Source organism: Sceloporus undulatus, chromosome 1 (genome assembly GCF_019175285.1).
Source record: "Sceloporus undulatus isolate JIND9_A2432 ecotype Alabama chromosome 1, SceUnd_v1.1, whole genome shotgun sequence".
NCBI lineage: Eukaryota > Metazoa > Chordata > Lepidosauria > Squamata > Phrynosomatidae > Sceloporus > Sceloporus undulatus.
The window spans coordinates 367,517,270-367,538,671 of NC_056522.1; the positions used below are offsets into that span (position 1 = coordinate 367,517,270).

At 42.2% G+C, this 21,402-nt stretch overlaps 1 protein-coding gene across 1 annotated transcript; it reads right to left on the bottom strand.

Annotated features, from left to right (window-relative positions):
- Window positions 1–1,308: 1,308 nt before the first annotated feature.
- Window positions 1,309–21,116, bottom strand: GPR132 (G protein-coupled receptor 132). The gene is made up of 2 exons (XM_042444485.1): window positions 20,991–21,116; window positions 1,309–2,805 (listed from the first exon to the last, which is right to left on the bottom strand). The coding sequence occupies exon 2, from the start codon at window positions 2,743–2,745 to the stop codon at window positions 1,732–1,734; it is 1,014 nt and encodes a 337-aa protein (XP_042300419.1). The 5' UTR covers window positions 2,746–2,805; window positions 20,991–21,116; the 3' UTR covers window positions 1,309–1,731.
- Between the last annotated feature and the right edge of the window lie 286 nt (window positions 21,117–21,402).

Genomic DNA, 21,402 nt, shown 5'->3' on the forward strand with positions numbered 1-21,402 from the left:
AATCTGGCCTCTGGAGGGCACAGAAAGGAGACACAAAAAGCAGCTCCTTTTTGCATCCTCCAAGGGGTGCCATAGCTGCTGCAATGTGGCTGTATGGCACCACTTTGGCACTGCGCCAGAGGTGCATCATGATGCCGTGTGCTGTCTGGAGCTGTGTCAGGTTGCCTTGGAGGGTGGAGTCAGGAGTGTGTCATCAAGATGCTGTGCCCCGACTCTGCCCCCAGGCCAGCCTTTTAGGCTGGTCCGGATAGCCCCTCAGACACAGTGGAATATGTTGCTGTCTTGGAGTATGGTGGAGTTTTCTTTTTTGGAGGTGTTTAAACAGATGCTGGATGGCCATCTGTTGGGGGTGCTTTGATTGTGAATTCCTGCATAGCGGGGGGTTGGACTGGATGGCCCTTGCAGTCTCTTTCAGCTCTATGATTCTATGGAGCAGTACAGATGGACGGCTCTGTGCTGCCCATCTTTGCCCCATGTCTGTGCTGCAGCATCCCCATGCTGCAGAACAGATGCACCACAAAAAAAGAGCCGCCTATAGCAGCTTCTTTTTTGAAACACCGGAAGCAGGAAGTGGTACCACCATGATACCACTTCCTACTTGCGACATCTGGTTGCTGTATAGTGGCGGCAGGATCGTGATCATATGGATGGGAGGCCGCCATGATGCTGGCATCTGTACATACTAGGGTTCAGGAGTGTGCGGTTGCTGCGTGCTCCCAAACCCTAGTATCGCTGGCGCCATGCCACTGTTGGCCCATGTGTACTGGGTCTATGATTCTAAATAGTGTACATTATCTGGTATACTTAAGTAGCCTTTCCAAACATGATGCCCTCCATATGGGTTGAGACCTCTAACTCCTGCTACCAGTGACCATGTTATACAGGGTTGATGTGATGTCTTGAGGTCACCAGGTGTGGGAAGGCCAACAATAGGATGGATGCCCATCTGATAATAATCCAGCTCCTAAAGGAGGGATGGGCACACTGTGGCCCTCCAGATAGTAAACTGCAAAAACCACCATTTCTAGACAGCATAGCCAACAGGGAGGGATGAATGAATTACAGTGAATTCTGTCCTTGCACCAAGAGAAACGAAACTGCAATACGAAATGAAACAAAATGAAGCAGACTGAGGATAAAGCTATTGCAGTGTAACTGGCTTTGTGAGTAATCTCATTCACAGAGATATAGCTATATGACATGCTTTCAGTGCCATGTGTTGTGAATACCGGAGGAGGTACTATGAAGTAGTGGATCATTTATTTAAGACGGAATGAACATTTGGACAAGAGTTACCATGATACAAGAAATAATACCAGAAAAGTAACAGTGTTTATTTTCTTTTTGCTTTTAGAATTCTCTTGAACTGTTATATATTAGTCTTGCTCCCTAAATCAAATCAAATCATATTATATCATATCACATCATCTATCACCCATGAACTGTGTTGGCTGACCCAACAGTTTGGACCTTTTGATCCTGTGTGTCCCCTTCCTAGTATATCATTATGTTCTCCACAATGCACAGAACCAGCTGCAAATCACAATATCATGACATCTTCCCATTATAAATAACAACCGGGATTTACTGAAAGTTATTCAGCACATGCAGTGCAACACTGATTCCCAATGCAGGCAGGGTTTTGCTCAGCCTTAAGGCCATAAGGAAAAACTTGAATCCACCATCTAATTCTTTTTTACTGCAATGGAGTTTCCATAGAAGAGAGAGGTGCTACCTCTCCTCTTGCATTCCGACTGAATGTGTCTCCTCTAGCGGAGATCTTTGGGAAGGAGAATCATGGATCCTGCTACTCTCTGTCTTGGAACTATTTGAGAACTGAATTCCACAAAACTGGAAAGTTCGGCATATTTCTCTTCTGGCATTTTCACTGACCAGCACGTAGATGAAGGGGTCAGCCACAGCATTGGCAGTAGAAAAGCACAGGAACACCACTGATGTGGTGTAGATGCCTTTTTCAAAATGACAATTCTCATTTGGGTAGAGAAAAAAGATGACAGCTCGTACAAGTAAAACACAATGGTAGGGAGCAAAGCAGATGACGAAAATGGAGATGACAGCAATGGCCAGGTGCTTCACTTTGGCTTTCTGGACTGGGCTGAGGCTGCAGCTGGTTTTAATGCTTTGAAAGATTTTGTAGTTCATGAAAATCAGGAGCAGAAAAGGGACAACAAAGCCCACAAAGAACCGGGTGGTGTTGTAATACGCCAAATGGGTATTAAGGGATGCTTCAAAGCAAGTGGTGCTGTTCCTCTCTTGAATGTTCTCCACAAAAAACACAGGGCAATAGATTGCTGCAACCACGCTGAAGAGAACAATTGTGATCACGGTGGCAGTTGTTTGGCACCGACACCATTTCCCTCTGCTTTCCAAGGCATATACGACTGCCACATAACGATCAATGGAAATGCAGCACAAGAGAAGGATGCTGATGTAGATGTTGCAGAAGAAGATGTAGCCAGTTACCTGGCATGATAGCATCCCCATTGTCCAATGGTGGTTGTTTTGCACGTAAGTGATCCAGAGCGGGAGGGTGCTCAAGTACATCAGCTCACACAGTGACAGGCCAAAGAGGTAGATGGCAGTGACGTTTTTCCTGCCTATCTGCATGAAAGTGAGGATTGCTGTTAAGAAGTTGGTTGGGAGTCCCACAGCAAAGATGATGCTATACACAACAACCAGGAGTTGCCGGCTCTCTTCATATGGCATATCGGTGGAATTGCACATGTTGCCACCATGTGCAGGATCATCCAGTGAACATTTCCTTCATTTGAGCTCTCTATGGGTCTAAGAAAAGAAAAAAAGACACCATTACATATATTAAGAAAGGGTAATTCTCAAATGGCCATGCTCCATTACTACTAGTACTGCTACTACTACAACTACTACTACTACATTTTATTATCACAACTATTACTACTACTACAGTCAACCCTCCACATTTGGGGCTTTGATTTTTGTGGATTTGATTACTTGTAGATATGATTAATACGTTCTCGCTATGAATCTCTAGGTCCTCCAATGCAACTCTGCCAAATTTGACCATAGAGTTGTGCTGGAGGACCTAGAGATTACTAGGGCAAAAAACACATATCCAGGCAGTTGTACGTCCTCCATTGTGATTCTAGAGTCAACTTCTGGCAGATGTTGACCATAGAGTTGCACTAGAAGACACAGAGATTCCTAGATAGAAGTTTTCTCTGATAAAAACGTTATTTTTTTTATTTGTGTTTTTCCCACTTTCACAGGGTCCTGTGCCCCTAACTTGTGAATGTGAAGGGCTCCTTGTAGTTTCGTAATTTAATAATCATGATGATGATAATCTACAACTATTATTATTACTATTACTATTACTAGAACAGTTGCCACTCTTCCTCCTCTATTACTCTTACAACTACTCCCATTACTATTAGTATGCCATCTTTCTCCCAATTCTGGGGCCCAAGGTGGTTCACAGTATAATGACTGAAAAACAAACACATTATAATATTAAATTACAATTAAACTGCTTATCATATTAAAACAGCAACCAAATTTAAAACAAAAATTATTTAAAAGCCTATCAAAGAAAGAAAATAACTCTCCATGAAAACTCCTTTCCTTTTCAGCTAGATAGTTGCTAAAAACCTGCCATAACAAAAAGATCTTTCCCTGTGAGAGAAAGAATTTAAGAGGCATGGAGTTAGCATAGCCTCTTAGGAACAGACACTAAGAAGGCTCTGTCACATGTCCTCATCCAATTTGCCAATGAAGAAGACAAGGCTGATAGAAGGGGCTGAAGATCTTAAAACCAGGGCAGGCTCATATTTATTTTAATTTATTCTATTTATTTATGTCTTGATTTTCTCCTGATACAGGGACTCAAGGCATATGGGGTGATATAATCCTTCATATAGACATAGTGTGAATACTGGAGTCAAGTTCAATAGAGCTTTATAATTAGCATTTTAAATCATCTGATCACAGCATCTAATTACCTGCTTAACGTTCTGAACACCCCTCAAGGGCAACCCTATGAAGCACAAGTTTTAGCACGAAACGGGATGTAACAAAGCCATGTGTCCAAATCAGTTTAGTGCATTAGCTTTTACTGCACCAAATTTACTCCGGGTCCTGATTAAACCTGGCATGGAGGCTCTAGGTACACTCAGTATGCCAACCTGAGTTTTCAGGGGAAGAGTAATCCCATCCAGCACAGGCAGAGCCCATATTCCCTGCCTCTGCCTCATCAGGAATGCTTGTGACTTGTCTGGATGTGTTTGCCCTCATAACTGTTCTTCATTATTGACATCAGATACTGGTTTAGAACTAAGGGACCATTCAGACTACCTTTTGTACTGAATTGTAACCCAGATTAAAAGTCGGAAGTTCCCATTGGCACTGGTTTAAACACATCAGAATTAGGGTCTTTCACACTTGATCCAGGGCAAATCCCCCTTGGAGCATTTTTTCTGAAAGTGGATTATTTCTCATGTCTTTTAGGAAAACCCGTTTCTTCCCTGCTGCCAGCAAATGTGAACTTGGCCCCGGTTATGATCGGGTCAAGTTCAGGGGAGGGATTTAGGTCAGAGGGAGGGCAGAGGGCAGAACATGCCTCCCTCTCACAGGCAGCGCTCTCTCTCTCTCTCTCTCTCTCTCTCTCTGTAATTTTATTTTGACAGATTATGCGAATGCGTGTTCTACAGGTTGATACATATTGGTAGAATATGTCTGCTTGTGCTACATTTCCCTTTCATTTGCTTGCTGCCGGCATAGCATGTCACTTTGCTAGTGGCATTTAAAAAAAAATTTTTTTTTTGTGTGTGACAGAATATGCGAATGCTTGTGTTTCCTTTTAAATTTGGCAAACTGATACAATGTGCGAATGCTTTTGCTACATGTGTATATGTGTATTCTGGGGTGGCAATCGGAGGGAAAGCAAAGAAAGAGGATGCAGAGATGGCATTCTGAGGTGAGGTATTATTATTATTGTTGTTGTTGTGACAGATTATGCGCATGCTTTGGGCTGGAAGGGAAGAGGATGGCATGAGGGGGAGGCAAGGGCTTCGGAGGTGGCACTGGGCTTAAAGGGAAGGGTAGGGAAGATGTTCCAAAGAGGAGGAAATGCTGGGCTGGAAGCAAAGGGGAAGCTAGAAGCTGGCATTCAGAGGAAAGGCTGTGGAAAACCATGACTCTGGGGGAGTCACACTCTCTCAGCCTCAGATCCAATCTTGCCAGGAAAACCCCAGGATGGGGTCGTTTTAGGGTTGCCATAATCTGTAATGACCCAAATACACACAACTCACACATACACCTGGAGGTTTTTAAATTTGACAAGTTGACAGAATATGTGCATACTGCCACCATTTTTTTAAAAGGAGGGGGAAAATACTCATTCGGTTGGCCAATGGCTGTAGGATATGTCACCTTTGACAAAAGCGGAAGTGAATTTGATTGATAACAAAGGAGGCTCCATTTTAAAGCGGTACTGCAAATGTGAACTTCAGAGGGGCAAATTTCATTGATCAAGGTAAAGGGTAGTCAGAACTTCTACCTGGGGAGATTCGGTACAGGGGCAACCAGATCTTCCCAGTTCTATCCAGAGCAAATGGGCTAGTGAGAATGGGGCCTAAATAACTTCTTCAGGTTTAAATTGATTTAGACAGAAAAGAGAAATAGAGTTGTCAAGAGTATGAGGTGGTACCGACTCCCAAAACTCCAGATCTACCCCAGCAGATTAATGTAAATGTTAAATAGTATGGGGAACAAAATCGGACTCTGAAGGACATAAAGGTCAGACAGTTCTCTTTCAATACTATCATCAATGGTGCACTTACACTGACCATTTAATCTGGGACCAATTCAAGATGCTGGTTTTGACAGACAGATCCCTTAATGGCTTGGGGCCAAGATATCTGAAACACCACCTCCTCCTGTATGAGCCTGCCTGTAATTTGAGATCTTCAGAGGAGGCCCAGTTGTAAACACCTCAAGAAGTTAGGTTGGGATGTATACATAACAAGGTCTTCTCTGTGGCAGCATGTCAACTGTGGAACTCCCTGCCCAAGGAAGATAAGCTGGCTCCATCCCCTACGGATTCCCCTGGGGTAGCATTCAGCAACTGAAACTGTTCTCATTTAACTGTTTTAAAATAATATTTGATGACAACTCTTAGACTGCTTTTTAACATTTTAAAGAGTATGTCAATGTTTTTAAAATGCTTTTTATCTTTATAATGTTTTACTTGTTTTTACTTGTCCATTGTGGGCTTATTTGTGGGCTGGGAGAAGATACAGAAATACCACAAACAAACAAACAAATCCCACCTCTCCCTACCCCGCAATTTACAAACCAGGAAAGAAAAGGGTCCACCATATATATATGGTCTTTTCACACAACACAATTATAGCGTTTTGATAACACTTTAACACCCGTGGCTCCATCTTATGGAATCCTGGAACATATAGTTTCACGAAGTATTTAGTATTTTCTGCCAGAGAGTTCTAGTGCTTTGTGAAAGTACAAGTTCTGATATTCCCAGAAGTTAGAGCAGTTAAAGTGCTATCAAAGGATTATGGTTGTGAGATATGGAGGATAGTCGTATCTTTCTCTGTTAGTGTTTTCTCAGTTATTGTACTGGCATTTTCCCATTCCAAATGTTGAAATTGCTTCTCCTAAGCCTTCAAATTAGTAAAAGTTTTAATGAGAGGTAAACATTATTTTCCATCCTTGATTCTTGTTGAACTACAATTCACAGCATTTCTCACTATTGGCTATGCTGCCTAAGGCTCCTGAGATTTAACACTATCTGGAGAGGCACCCATCACTGGTTTAAGATTAAAAACATCCTGGGTTTTTTGATCTCATATTCTGCCCCCTGACCACTGGACTGTGCCCCCCAAAAACTTCTCTAAAATGGGTTTAGCCCTCAGGGTGGTGTATAGCGTAGTGCCTTCAGTTTTGGACTATGGCTCTGGAGACCAGGGTTTGATTCCCAGCTCGACCATGAAACTCACAAGTCACATTTCCTCAGCCTCAGGGGAAGGCCATGGCAAACCTCCTCTGAACAAATCTTGTCAAGAAAAACCCAGGATAGGTTTGCCTTTTGGTGCTGTTGTGTGTCTTTCAAGTCATTTTTTACTTATGGCGATCCAAAGGTGAACCAATCATGGGGGTTTCTTGGTAAGATTAGAATCATAAAATCACAGAATCATAGAGTTGGAAGAGACCACAAGGGCCACCCAGCCCAACCCCCTGCCACGCAGGAACTCTCAATCAAAGCATCCCCGACAGATGGCCATCCAGCCTCTATTTAATGACCTCCAAGGAAGGAGACTTCAGCACACTCTGAGGGAGTGTTTTCCACCATGGAACAGCCCTTATTGTCAGGAAGTTCCTCCTAATGTTTAAATGGAATCTCTTTTCCATTGTTCTGGGTCCTGTTCTCTGGAGCAGCAGGAAACAAGCTTGCCCCCTCCTCAATATGACATCCCTTCAAATATTTAAACAGGGCTATCATATCACCTCTAAATCTTCTTTTCTCCAGGCTAAACATCCCCAGCTCCCTAAATCTCTCCTCATATGGCATGGTTTCCAGACCCTTCACCATTTTAGTCACCCTCTTTTGGACACTCTCCAGTTTCTCAATGTCCTTTTTAAATTGTGGTGCCCAGAAATGGACACAATATTCCAGGTGAGGCCTGACCAAAGCAGAATACAGTGGCACTATTGCTTCCCTTGATCTAGACACTATACTTTTATTGATGCAGCCTAAAATTGCATTGACCTTTTTAGCTGCCGCATTGCACTGTTCAATTTGTGGTCTACTTGAGGAGGTTTGCCATTGCCTTTCCTTGAGGCTGAGAGCATGTGACTTGCTCAAGGTCACCCAGCAGGTTTTGTGGCTGAGCTGGGAATTGAAACAGACCTCCATCACTTGCAGTGGCTTATGCCCAGTCCAACACTCAAACCACTTTGCCACGCTGGCTCCCATCCCAGGTTCGCCTTAGGGTTGCTGTAAGTCAGAAACGACTTGAAGGCAAACAACAACCTCAGGCTCAAAGCATTACTCTCTTTTGTGTTATGAAATTGAACCAGTAAATACTGGGCTCTCAACTGTGCTCCAAGCCCACATTTGCCTTAAGAATGGAGGGGAACTGCCTTACTGGACACATTCTGGAATATCATGACACCCACGGTCATGCCTGCAACTTCATTTCCAAAACCAGTCCCTTTCACAACTGGAAAGATATGCCCTGAGCTCTCCTGCTATCTACCATGTCTTTGGATCGTTTATCCTATCTTGGTTATGGTGGTAGCAATCGGTTCTGCAAACTTTCCCTGACTGAGGTGACCAGGGTTGGTTGTGGTTCTCCTCTGCCTTGCTCTGTTGTTTCTTGTAAAGTGAACACCAAAGTTGTTTAGGCAATTTTTGTCACCATTATTGAAGCTGGAGAGACAGGCTTTTGCTGACTGGGGCTTCAGTTCAGGTAAACATCCCGTTATCTCTGCCAGATCTTAGCTACACCCATGCTCATTTCCTTTTCTCATTTATATTTGCTCTCCTGTTTTGTGCAAGAATAAGTAGAAGTTGTTATCAGGCCAAAAAGAAAAAAAAATGAGGTGAGTAGGTCCCCCCCAAAGCCTCAAATATCAGCTGCATTTGCACTGCAGAGACAATGCAGCTTGACTCTGCTTTAACTGCCATGGCCCCATGCTATGGAATTCTGGGATTTGCAGTTTGTTGTGGCACCAGAGTTCTCTGAGAGAGAAGACTAAATAGCTCACAAAACTACAAATCCTAGATTTCCATAGCATTAAGCCATGGCCGTTAAGTGGTGTCAAACTGCATTATTTCTGCAATGCAGATTTAGCACCATTAATTCTGATCAAGATATTGGTCTGGTCAATTGAAATTGTTACCGTATTTTCTGGCGTATAAGACGACCCCCAACTTTTAATATTAAAAAACAGAGTTTAAGATATATTCACCGTATAAGGCTGTGCATGCTGGCTTCAAGGGGCTTCCAGAGGCCCCTTAGAAGCTGGTGCAGGGCTGCCTGCTTCCCAGGCCTCCGGAGGCCTGAGAGACCAGCGGCCCCAGAGTGCGCGTGCCGGCTTCTGAGGGGCCTCCGAAGGCCCCATAGAAGCCGGTGCGGGGCTGCCTGCTTCCCAGGCCTCTGGAGGCCTGAGAGGCCTACAGCCCCAGAGCGTGTGCGCCGGCTTCCCAGGCCTCCAGAGGCCTGAGAGGCCGGCGGCCCTAGAGCGTGCACGCCAGCTTCTAAGGGGCCTCGGAGGAAAATAAAAACAACACATATAGCTGCTAACTTTTCCCAATCAACATGGTGTGTATTGTGTGCCTTCATGTTGTTTCCAACCTGTGACAATCCTAAGGTGAACCTATCATGCAGGTTTCTTGGCAAGTTGTTTTTCAGAGGGCGTTTGCCATTGCCATCCTTTGAATCTGAGAGAGTATGTGACTTGCCCGAAGTCACCCAGTGTTTTTCCATGGCTGAGCCAGGATTCGAACCTGGGTCTCCAGAGTTAGAGTCCAATATTCAAACCACTACACTATGCTGGCTCTCTACTATCATGGTACGAAGAGAAAATCAAGCCTGAACTGTTCCTAAAAGCAAACTATAGATTGAGTTCCCTTATACAAAATATTGAGACCAGAGGTCTTTTGGATTTTTTTTATTTTGGAATACCTGTATTTGCATATATGTACATTATGAAGTTTCTTGGAGATGAGACCCAAGTCTAAACACAGAATCCATTCATGAATTCAGATCTCTCTCTCTCTCTCTCTCTCTCTCTCTCTCTCTCTCTCTCTGGCACCCATGAAATAAGTTTTGGTTTTTGTAATATTTTGGATTTTAGAATTCTGGAAGGGGAAGATTCAGCCTGTATCAAAATGGAGGCTAAATCATGAAGCGATATGATTCACTGGAAACAAAAATAATGCTGGAACCAGAAAACCCCATGATAGGTTCCCCATAAGCTGGAAAAAACTTGAAGGCACACAACAAGAAAAAAATTGAAAGCACTAAGAAACGAGAAGATTGTTGCCTTATGGTTGCCTAAGTCGGAAATGACTTGAAGGCATACAACAACAACAAATATTCAGGGTCGATTCATTGAGAGAGTCTTTTGCCTCTCTTGGATCGAGAGTCCTTCCTTATCAGGGAGAAAAGTGGGAAGCTGGCTGAACCACTCTGCTCCAGCAAAGAAGGACTAAAACTCCTTCCTCACTGGAAAGAAGATTCTCACTTTGCACCTGGTCACCCTGGGAGCAGGAACTGAGCAGCTGGCCATCAAACACTCCTTTTGCTGTAGGTGAGAGGAACAAACAGGCCTGGGCCATTGCCACTGCTATATTTGCACATGAAAGGTTGAGGCGGCAGAGGAGATGGTAGCAGTAACATCACTGGGGGGGGGGGGTTTGCGACCCACACCGGATGTCACCCCAGAAAGGGGTGACACCCACCCAGGCCCTCTCCACTGCACTAGAAAGACTGGTTTTCAAAAATCTCACTTCAGTACTGACAATGGGACAAGGCAGAGTGGGAAGCATGAAGGGCCAAGTATGTAGTGCATGCAGCTCTGTCTGACACAGTGTTGTCTCATTCTATCCAATGAAAGGGGTGGCCCTGCTCGTTTCCCCCAGACTTCAAATTACATGCCATATTAAATGTGACATTAAACCATAGTTTGCTAAAATTACTTTCTGCAACCTTAACTCCAACTGAGCCACTAGCCCATGCTGCCTACGGGATTCTAAGATTTGTGGTCCAAAAGGGTAATTTTTCTTAAAATGCATGGTCGAAACCACTGTCAGTGGCAATCTTCTACCAGGATGAGGACATGGCAGATGGAAAGAGGGAATTTAACCATCTGTCAGCCCACTGTGTCCCAATTAAAATTGCTTATCTCTCTGTGTTGTGTGTATTGTGTAGCTTCAAGTTGTTTCTGACTTATGGTGACTTATCATGGGGTTTTGTTGGCAAAATTTGTTCAGAAAAGGATTGCGTTGCCTTCCCGAGGCTGAGAGGGTGTGACTTACCCAAGGTCATCCAGTGGGTTTCATGGGTTTTGGATATGTCCGCAGCAAAAGGAAGAAGAAGGAAATGGTAGGGCCACTCTGTGGAGAAGATGGCAAAATGCTAACAGAAGACAGAGAAAAGGCAGAATTACTCAACACCTTCTTTGCCTCAGTCTTCTCAGAAAAGGCAAAGGGTGCTCAACCTGAGGATAATGGAGCAGAGGACAGAATAGGGGAATTTCAGCACAGAATAAGCAAAGAGATAGTAGAGGAATACCTTGTTAATCTAAATTAATATCAGTCTCCATGACCAGATGAACTACATCCAAGAGTATTAAAAGAGCTGGCAAATGTAATATCGGAGCCATTGGCAATCTTTGAAAACTCCTGGAGAACAGGGGAAGTCCCAGCAGATTACGTCTCCATCTTCAAAAAGGGGAAAAAAAGAGGACCCCAACAATTATCGTCCAGTTAGTCTGACATCAATACCAGGAAAGATTCTGGAGCAGATCATTAAACAGAGAGTCTGTGAACATCTAGAAAGCAATGCCATAATCACAAAAACTCAACATGGGTTTCAGAGAAACAGGTCATGCCAGACAAACCTGATCTCTTTCTTTGATAAAATTACCAGCTTGGTAGATGAAGGGAATGTTATGGATATAGTATATCTTGATTTCAGTAAGGCCTTTGACAAAGTTCCCCATGACATTTCTTGCAAACAAGCGTGTAAAATGTGGGCTAGACAAGGCAACCGTTACATGGATTTGTAATTGGTTGACCGGCCAAACACAAAGAGTGCTCAACAATGGCTCCTTTTCATCCAGGAGAGAAGTGACCAGTGGGATCCCACAGGGCTCTGTCCTGGGCCCAGTGCTATTCAACATCATTATCAATGACTTGGAGGACAAAATTGGGGGCATACTTATCAAATTTGCAGATGACACCAAATTAGGAGGAATAGCTAATACTCCAGAGAACAGGATCAAAATTCAAGATGACCTGAATAGACTAGAAAGCTAAAATGAAATTCAACACAGAGAAATGTACGGTACTGAATTTAGGGCAGAAAAATGAAATGCACAGATATAGAATGAGCGACACCTGGCTGAATGAAACTACATGTGAAAGGGATCTGGGAGTCCAAGTAGACCACAAGTTGAACATGAGTCAACAGTGTGACGCAGCAGCTAAAAAGGCCAATGCAATTTTAGGCTGCATCAATAAAAGTATAGTGTCTAGATCAAGGGCAGTAATAGTGCCACTCTATTCTGCTCTGGTCAGGCCCCACCTGGAATATTGTGTCCAGTTCTGGGCACCACAATTCAAAAAGGACATTGAGAAGTGGGAGCATGTCCAAATGAGAGCGACTAAAATGGTAAAAAGTCTGGAAACTATGTCCTATGAGGAACGACTTAGGGAGCTGGGGATGTTTAGCCTGGAGAAGAGAAGGTTAAGAGGTGATATGATAGCCCCGTTTAAATATTTGAAGGGATGTCATATTGAGGAGGGAGCAAGCTTATTTTCTGCTGCTCCAGAGACTAGGACCCAGAACAATGGATGCAAGCTACTGAAAAAGAGATTCCATCTCAACATTAGGAAGAACTTCCTGAGAGAAAGGGCTGTCCGACAGTGGAACACACTCCCTCGGAGTGTAGTGGAGTCTCCCTCCTTGGAGGTCTTTAAACAGAGGATAGATGGCCATCTGTCTGGGATGCTTTGGTTTGGATTTCCTGCATGGCAGGGGGTTGGAGTGGATGGCCCTTGCAGTCTCTTCCAACTCTATGATTCTATGATTCTATGGCTGAGCTGGGAATCGAACCTTGGTCCTATTCCAACACGCAAACCACTACACCACACTTGCTCCCCTTATAGAAAGTTTTTTTTAAATCAAATTTTTTTATCAAGAAGGAAACTCCCTCTGGTACACACAGACAGGCTGCTTTTGTAATAACATACTTAAGGTCCCCTTCTCTTGTGAAAGGAACCAGTTCCTAATTTTATTTTTATTCTTTTAAAAATGAGGATCTAAGGACACAACTCTCAACCTGGGAAAGAGGATGTAGAAACATCAGGGAAATGTATTATGTCTTACTCAGTCACGTTTAAGCCCCTGTCTCTGTTAGTATAGCTTTTGGACGAGATGGATTTTTACCAAATGCCTTCAGAAGAAAAATGTGAGATGTGGGCTGCATGTGGCACCTAGGGCTATTTTTAATATCCCATAGGGGTCTCAAAAATGCCTCCAAATGACACCAATAGTGGAGGGCATTTCCATCATATTTGGATGCACCTATGAACAAACGTATTTTATTTCTTTTTTGCTCTAAGGCATTTTGGAAGCAGCCTGGGGTCCCACTCTGGGAGAAAGGCGGTGTTGTATTGGACTAAAAGGACACCGAGTTGGTTTAAGCCCTGAAGCTGGATAGGAAGGCACCACACAAAGACTGAATTATTTTCAGTCCTACTTACTTATAACAATGCCTCTGATGGACAAACTTTATATCATGACGGTAGCATTTTATAGACATTTTGGAGCTATAGAAACAGGGCAAAAAAAAAAATCACATGAACAGAGTGAATGTTTCCACTCCTCTATTGCATGTGTGCCATTTCTTGTCTCTGAAAAGAACCGAGTCGTTGGCTGCATCTGCACTGCAGAAATAATCCAGGTTGACTCCACTTTAATTGCCATGGCTCAATGCTATGTAATTCTGGGAACTGTAGTTTATTGTAGCACCAGAGCTCTCTGACAGAGAAGGCTAAATGTCAAATGAAATGAAATGAAATATATTTCATTTCATGGCTAAATGTCTCACAAAACTACAGTTCCCAGAATTCCATTGCATTAAGCCTTGGCAGTTAAAGTGGGGTCAACCTGGTTTATTTCTGTAGTGTGGATACAGTGTTTGTAACATCATCATTCCTGTGAATCAATGGATGTTCTCAGGGTAAGCTAGTCAGTTTCAAAATTGGTCTTATTACCTTATCTGTGACATTGAATCTGGACAGAGTTCTTGCAGTTGGAGCAATTTGCAGAAAGCCAGTGAGACAGACTCAAAAATGGATGCAAAGATTTAATGATGAAATATTCTTGACTGAGGATGGGCAGAATGTGGCCCTTAAGATGCCCCATCCCGCACCCTCCCTTTATTTATACCTCACCTTCCTACAGTGAACATAACCACTTTAAGTACTGTAGCTCCATCCTATGGAATCCTGGGATCTGTAGTTTTACAAGGTCTTTAGCTTTCTCTGCCAAAGAGTGCTGGTGCCTCACAAAACTACAAACCCTGGAATTCTGTAGGAGGGAATCATGGCAGTTAAAATTGCATCAAACTGCATTATTCCTAAGTGCAGATGGTACTGTAAATCAACTTAATTTGTAAAAAAATTGGTAAGCGGAAGACAAAAGGGGAAAGTGGGAGGAGGCAAGAGAAACTGTGACATTTGAAAAGGCAATGAAAAAGTGGGATATGTGAGAGTATTAGTCAAGATTGTCTCTGCCAAAATGGGACAGTTGGATACGGAACATGTCAGAATTTCCAACTCTGAAGACAGAATTGTGAACATGTTAGAATTTCCATTCCATCCCTAGTTTCTCTATGTAATCCTTACTCTTACAAAGTAGAGAAACCACTCTGGAGGGGAGAACTTGCAAGCAAGTTGGATTGAATGCTCAATTTGCTGAGTTAAGACAGCTACTTTTGAATAAAATCTAGACAATGGCTGCCTCCACACTGCAGACATAATCCAGTTTGACTCCACTTTAACTGCCCGTGGTCAAGGTTACGAAATTCTGGGAACTGTAGTTTGTTGTGGGACCAGAGCTCCCAGAATTCCATAACCTTGACCCATGGCAGTTAAAGTGGAGTCAAACCGGATTATTTCTGCAGTGTGGATGCAGCCAATGATGACTTTTCTTCACATTCCCAACTGCCACATGTGTTGAGTCTCTTGCAGAATCTGTGTAGGGACTTTCATATCTTCAAGTCCTGGACTGACCCCATCTTCCTAGCCTTCCTGGAAGGAAAAGCTGATATAATGTGACTTCCCAACTCAGTTAAGCTTTGCATGAGAAACACAGACTTCCTGTAGATGCCGTGGATGTTAGTAGATGTAAATTCTCCAAAGGAAGGACTCGAGCTAACACCCACATTAAAAAATAAAATAAAAAATAAAACGCCAAAATGCACAAAGCAAACCATGAGGCAGTAACAGCTGGGAAAGGAAACAGCAGGGAGTTAGCTTTTGGACTAGAAAAATGGGCAGAAAGCCAATGCACAAGGCATATACAAGATATTTACTGTATGAGCAGAGCTATTCTCCCAGTGGAAACTATAATAGAGAAACGCCAAACTAGGGATGGGTTAGCTATGGCGGGTCTAAAGGCCACTTTTCTGCCCCGGTACCCTCTGATGGGTGCCCACAGACCGCCAGAAACAAGTGTCCAGACATCAATTTTTGGTTTTGAAAAAGAGCATTTTTAAATGTTAAAAACTATAGATGACTCTGCACCTTATTTCAAAAGTGAATTGCTGCTCTTGGAAACTTCTACAAAGTGCAATTAGGTGTTTTTTTGTTTTTTGTTTTTTTGGGGAGGGAGCAGACAAAGACCAGTCTGAGGAGTTTGGAGGAGTTAGATGTTAGATGTTACTAAAACAGTCACATGCAGACCCACTTTGCCTACTCCAGTCCTGAACTTGTTGTTGTTAACTGACACATCCCTAGAACTCTTTTCCAAAACCAAATTTCAAACAAGTTGATTTTCTTCCTATCAGCTTTCTTTCGTGTCTATCTTTTACAACCATATATAGAACCTGGACATACAATGGCATGGACCATCCTAAGTTTAGTATTAAATTACCTAGATTACACCTGAACATCTTGTCTAGTTCCTTCTTACTGCCCTTCCAAGTCTTCTTAGCCTGATTTCTTGACAGCAGTCTCCATTCTGATTAATGACTGAGCCATGGTATGGGAAATCTTGAAAAATTTCAATATCTTCATCATCTACTTTTTGTTGTTGTTGCATGTCTTCAAATTGTTTCTCACTTATGGCGACCCTAAGGTGACCCTATAATGGTGTTTTCTTGGCAAGTTACTTCAGAGGGGGTTTGCCATTGCCATCCTCTCCTCAGTAATTGTTCCAAGTCATTATTAATTTTTGCTAGTGCTATGGCATCATCTGTATATCTTAAATTGGAGTTTATCACACAGGAGGGAAGTGTCTAAATCCCATGGATAAACGGGGTTTAAATCTGTGAATATCCTGCAAGAGTGGGATTGTTTTCAGACAACATCACATGACTTTGGAATAAACTTGACATTAACCTGTGCAATTCCAAAGTTAAAAAGCGGAGCAATTTTGCCACTTTTTGCATGGGTTAATGTTGGGTTAATGTCAAAGTGCCCCAATGTGTCTGAAAACAATCCCACTCTTGCAGGATATTCACCCGATTTAAACTCTGTTTATCTATGGGATTTGGGTGCTTTGCCTCCCATGTGATAAACTCCATTGTTAATGTTCCTTTCTACAATTTTCATGCCACCTTCTTCTGACTCTAACTCTGCTTTATGTATGATACATTCAGTGTACAAGTTAAACAAATAAGGTAATAAAATGCAGCCTTGCCTGACCCCCTTACTAACTGGAGACCATTCTGTTTCTCTGTATTCTGTCCTGACAGTATCCTCTTGCCCTAAGTACTGGTTATGCACGAGAGCAATCAAATGTTGTAGTACACCCATTTCTTTAAAAACCATCCATAGTTTTTCATGATCTACCCAATCAAAAACTTTGCTATAATCTATAAAGCATTGGCTGATTTTCTTCTGAAATTCTTTTGTGTGCTCCATTATCCAATGCAGATGTGCAATATGATCCCTACTGCCGTTTCCTTTCCTAAACCCAGCTTGGACACCTGGCATTTTTCACTCTGTCTTTGTTGTAGAATTTTGAGCATCATTTTGCTGGCATGGGAGATTAATGCAATGGTCCCATGGGTATTGCAATCCTGGGTGTCCCCTTTTGGGGGGACTGGAGTGTATATTGAGTGTTTCCAATCTGTGGGTCATTCTTCTATTTTCCATATTTGTTGACAGATTTTAATTAGAATTAGAATAGATTCTGTGTCTTCAAGCAGCTTTATTGGTGTGCCACCTGTTCCTGGTGTTTTATTTCTTTCAAGTGCTTTGAGCGCAGCTTCATCTTTTTTCTGAAATTGTAGATTCATTTTCAAGTGTTTTTTCCTTGAATGACTCTGTCATACTTTGATCTCTTTTTAAAAATTATTCAGTGTATTGTTGCCATTCCCCTGGTGGTTGTAGAGCATCCCCAAAACATAACAAAATAACAAGAATACTCTTCCAAAGAGCTCTAGAGCCTTAGCAGATTACAAATCCTATAATTCTGTAGGATACATGGCAGTTTAAATGGTGTCAAGGTGCTAGAATTGTGTAGCGTGGAACGGACATAAGGTGCCAAAGCTAAAAACGTTTGGAGGAAAGGACGAGCAGATTTTTAGTTTAAATTTCCCTTTGATCTTGTGGAAGAGGTCACTTGTTCTTCCTTTGTTGCTGTTATCTTCTATTTCTCTGCATTGATTATTATAGTAGTTCTCTTTGTTCCTGAAAATAAGTTTCTGAACAGTTGCATTCAGAATTCTGACTGTTTCTGCCACCTTTTACTTTTGCTTCTTTTTCACATTCTGTTCTTAACTTTTTGAAGACTTTCATCTGTCATCCATTGAGGTGGCTTCTTTTTCTGGATGCAGATATTATATTTTTGCATTCCTCCTTGATCATGTCCCTGGCTTCAATCCAGAGTTCTTCAGGCTCAGAGTCAATTAGGCTTAGTACTGTAAATCTATTTTTTTAACATTATCTTTAAATACTATGGAGATGATCTTCAGCATGTATTCTGGCATGATAGTTGGTTTAGTATTCTTCTTTAGCTTTAGTTAATTTTGATATTAGCAGTTCATTGTCTCGGCCTTGACAATCTGCTCCGTGTCTTGCTTTTGCCGAGTGAATCCTTCTGATTATGTAGTCTATTTTATTTCTATATCAGTTTCCAGGTGATATCCATGTATACAATCACCTCCATGGTTGCTTGAAGAGTGTGTTTGTGATGAACAAACTGTTGGCCTTGCAAAATTCAATCAGTTGGTCTCCTGCTTTATTTCTTGATCCTAGGCCAAATTTCCCTACAATCTTCATGCTTGTCAAATCTCATGTTCCTGTGATGTGTGTTGAGCAGCTTCAGACTTTCCTTTCACCTCTAAGCACATCAACTGCTGAATGTTCTTAGCTTGAGTCCAGTTGTGTCATTAGCCAGTGTTACTCATAGTTGTCCCATGCTGTACCCCAGTAGTTTATTGAGTGCCATCTGACCTGAGAGTCTGCCCCATCATGGAGTTTTCATGGTAAAAGACATTCAGAAGGGGTTTACCATGCCTCCCTCTGAGCATAACTAACAAGTGTTAGCTATGGTGCTCCTGCCATTGTCTCTGAGAGATCATCCGTCAGTGTCACTTCTTGCCCCTACTGCTACTCAGTAGCTGTTTGGTACATTTCAGCTGGCTCCTCAGGAAATCCTATCTGCTATGAAAGACCCTACTAGCCGGGAGCCAAAATGACTAGATGTCCTCCTTTTCCAGGACCTGTCCTACATGTCAATCTTTTGTTCATGAGGAATTTCAAAATGTCCTCCATTTTGAGCATGACCGAGAATCACAAATTTACATTTATATGTTTTTAGCTTGGCAATGTCCTACATTGTTCTGAATGGTGCTTTGTCCTCCTTTGCAGTTAGGACATCTGGTCATCCTACCTACCAGCAGCACTGCTACTGTCAGCACAGCCTCTTGTCTCACATTAGCATGCAATCCTATCACAACCATGGAAATGTAGTGCCATTATGATTATTATTATTGTAGTTTATTTTTATAGTGCTGTAAATGTACACATAATATTGGCCCTTAAACATAATGTTGATGATATTATGGGGTCCTTAGCTCAGCAGCAGGAAACAAAGCAAAGCAACTAACATATTTGGAGGAGGGGCAAAGGAAGGAAAAATACGTTTTGCTAACTCTTAATTTTATAGGTATAACTGTTAAATAAAAGGGAGTAGCAAAAGAAAAAAACTGTTCTGTAGACCCAAAAATGCTTGAAAGAGGACAAGAAAAGTTATATTTAGAAGATGAATCTTACCACTAGCTTCACAGGTCAATAGAAGAGGGATTTGTGTACGTTAGACACCTATGTATGACTTCCAAAAAGCACTTTACAAGCAAGAGGCCTTTTGGATAGTCATCTGTTTACACTTCACAATTCAAACCTTTTAAAATCGCTTTGGTTCCATCCTATGGAATTCTGGGATTAGTAGTTTAGCGAGAATTTTCCAATGCTTGCTAAGGTAGAAGGCAGTAGGAAAAGAGAAAGACTGCATTACAGGTAGATAGACTCAAGCATGGAAGTCACAGCCCCGAGTCTGCAAGATGGACTGATTCAGCATTCTCTGAAGATGCCAGCCACAGATGCTGGCGAAACATCAGGAAGAAACTCTCCTAGAACATGGCCACATAGCCCAAAAAACCCACAAAAAAACTATGATTTAGAAGTGTCGCATTGATAGGGTCGCCATAAACTGAGATCAATATGATAGCAATTATCAATAACAAAAATAACAGGAATGCTCTTCCAAAGAGTTGTAGGGCGTTAGCAGACTATAAATCCTATAATTCTGTAGGAAGCAGTGTCAAGGTGCTAGAATTGTGTAGCGTGGAATGGACCTAAGGTGCTAAAATCAAAAAGGTTTGGAGGATAGAATGAGTGGATTTTTGTGTGAAGCACTGTGAGCTCAGTTGGTGTGCAAGAACTGTTTCTGGTGCTAAACACATGCCAAGAGACATGTGGTTCCTTACTTCTAGGTGTATGTCTGCAGCTTCCTCCTCACTTCCCCACCAGACTTCTATTTTGCAGCTAACAAAGTAGATTGCAGAAGGTGGAAGTCTGCCCAAGCCTGAACTAAGGGAAAGAAAAGTAAGATATAGTATTTTGGACTATATCTTCTAGAATCCCCTAGCCAGCATGGCCAGTGCTTGGCTTGACTTATAGTCCCAAAGTGACTTTTCCAAGCTCTGTTGCCAGCTAAAGAGGCGATCTCTCGTAAGACTATTAAGTCTGAGGACTCCTGATGATAATTCCTTATGAGTCTACCACAATCCTCCTGCAAAGATTGGGTACAAAATGATATAAAACCAATCCAAAACAGAAACAATTAGAACAGAATACCCTCGTTCCTTGAACAAAATGTGTGCCCGATCAGTAAGGCTTTAAAATATCATGAAACCATGCAAAACAAATTGATCAGCGACAGCAGAGAGAAGGATGTGAACGTTAGGAGCAGTGGTGACTTTTGAGATTTATTTTTTTAACTCTGTGGAAAAAAATACAGTCAGCCTTCAGTATCCATGGATTTCTTACCCACTGATTCAACCATCCATGTTTTGCAAATATATATATATATATATGCAAACTCTATTTTTGCCATTTTAGTTAAGGGACACCATTTTACCACCCCACTGAATATAATGGGACTTGAGCATCTGTGGATTTTGGTATCCATGGAGGGTCCTGGAACCAAATGCCAGCGGATGCTAAGGGCCCTCTGTACAATTTGGCATCACACAAAGGGCGCTTTCACACTACAGAATTGTAAGTGTGGGCCCAGTTTTTAATCAACAGAGTTTGCAAAGGGTACTTTTTGGGGGACAGTAATGTCCTGGCTGGGGGGATTCTGGGACTTGGAGTCCAAAGTAACCTTCCTAAGCTCTGGTTCCCTCCACATGAGCAATGCTAAGAAAACACTGAGTGCAACATCAGTAATAAATCAGAAGAAAAAACCCCCAAACCTTGTACTAAAAAATAAATAAAAATAACTTACTTCTACAAGATGCAATGTCCAATTTTCTAGCTCTTTGCAGATGTCCTTTTTTCTTGACGGAGTCTATGGAGCATCAAGAGCCGCACGCCAAGCGCTGGCATCGACTTGTCTTGCCACACATGTGCGAATGAAACCAGAGCCAGGAAGTGACAGTCAGTTGTGGCGTTAGCTCACATTTGAAACAAAGGGAAAAAGAAAAGAGGAAAGAAACCCCACCACTTACACAACCAAGTCAATTGTTTCATCATTACACATTTAGCAGTGTTTTAAAAATAATCACAATAACAATAATGGATTTTGGCCACAATTCAAGAATACTGTACAAATGCTGCAGTGCCAAATGCTCTTGTTTAGAGTTCCACTTCCAGACAGCTAGAGATGCTCTTTTCTAGTTATTTTAGGCTGCATCCAC

Excerpts from the sequence above, each read along its gene's own strand:
- GPR132 (XM_042444485.1), bottom strand. The coding sequence starts at position 2,745 with ATGTGCAATTCCACCGATATGCCATATGAAGAGAGCCGGCAACTCCTG.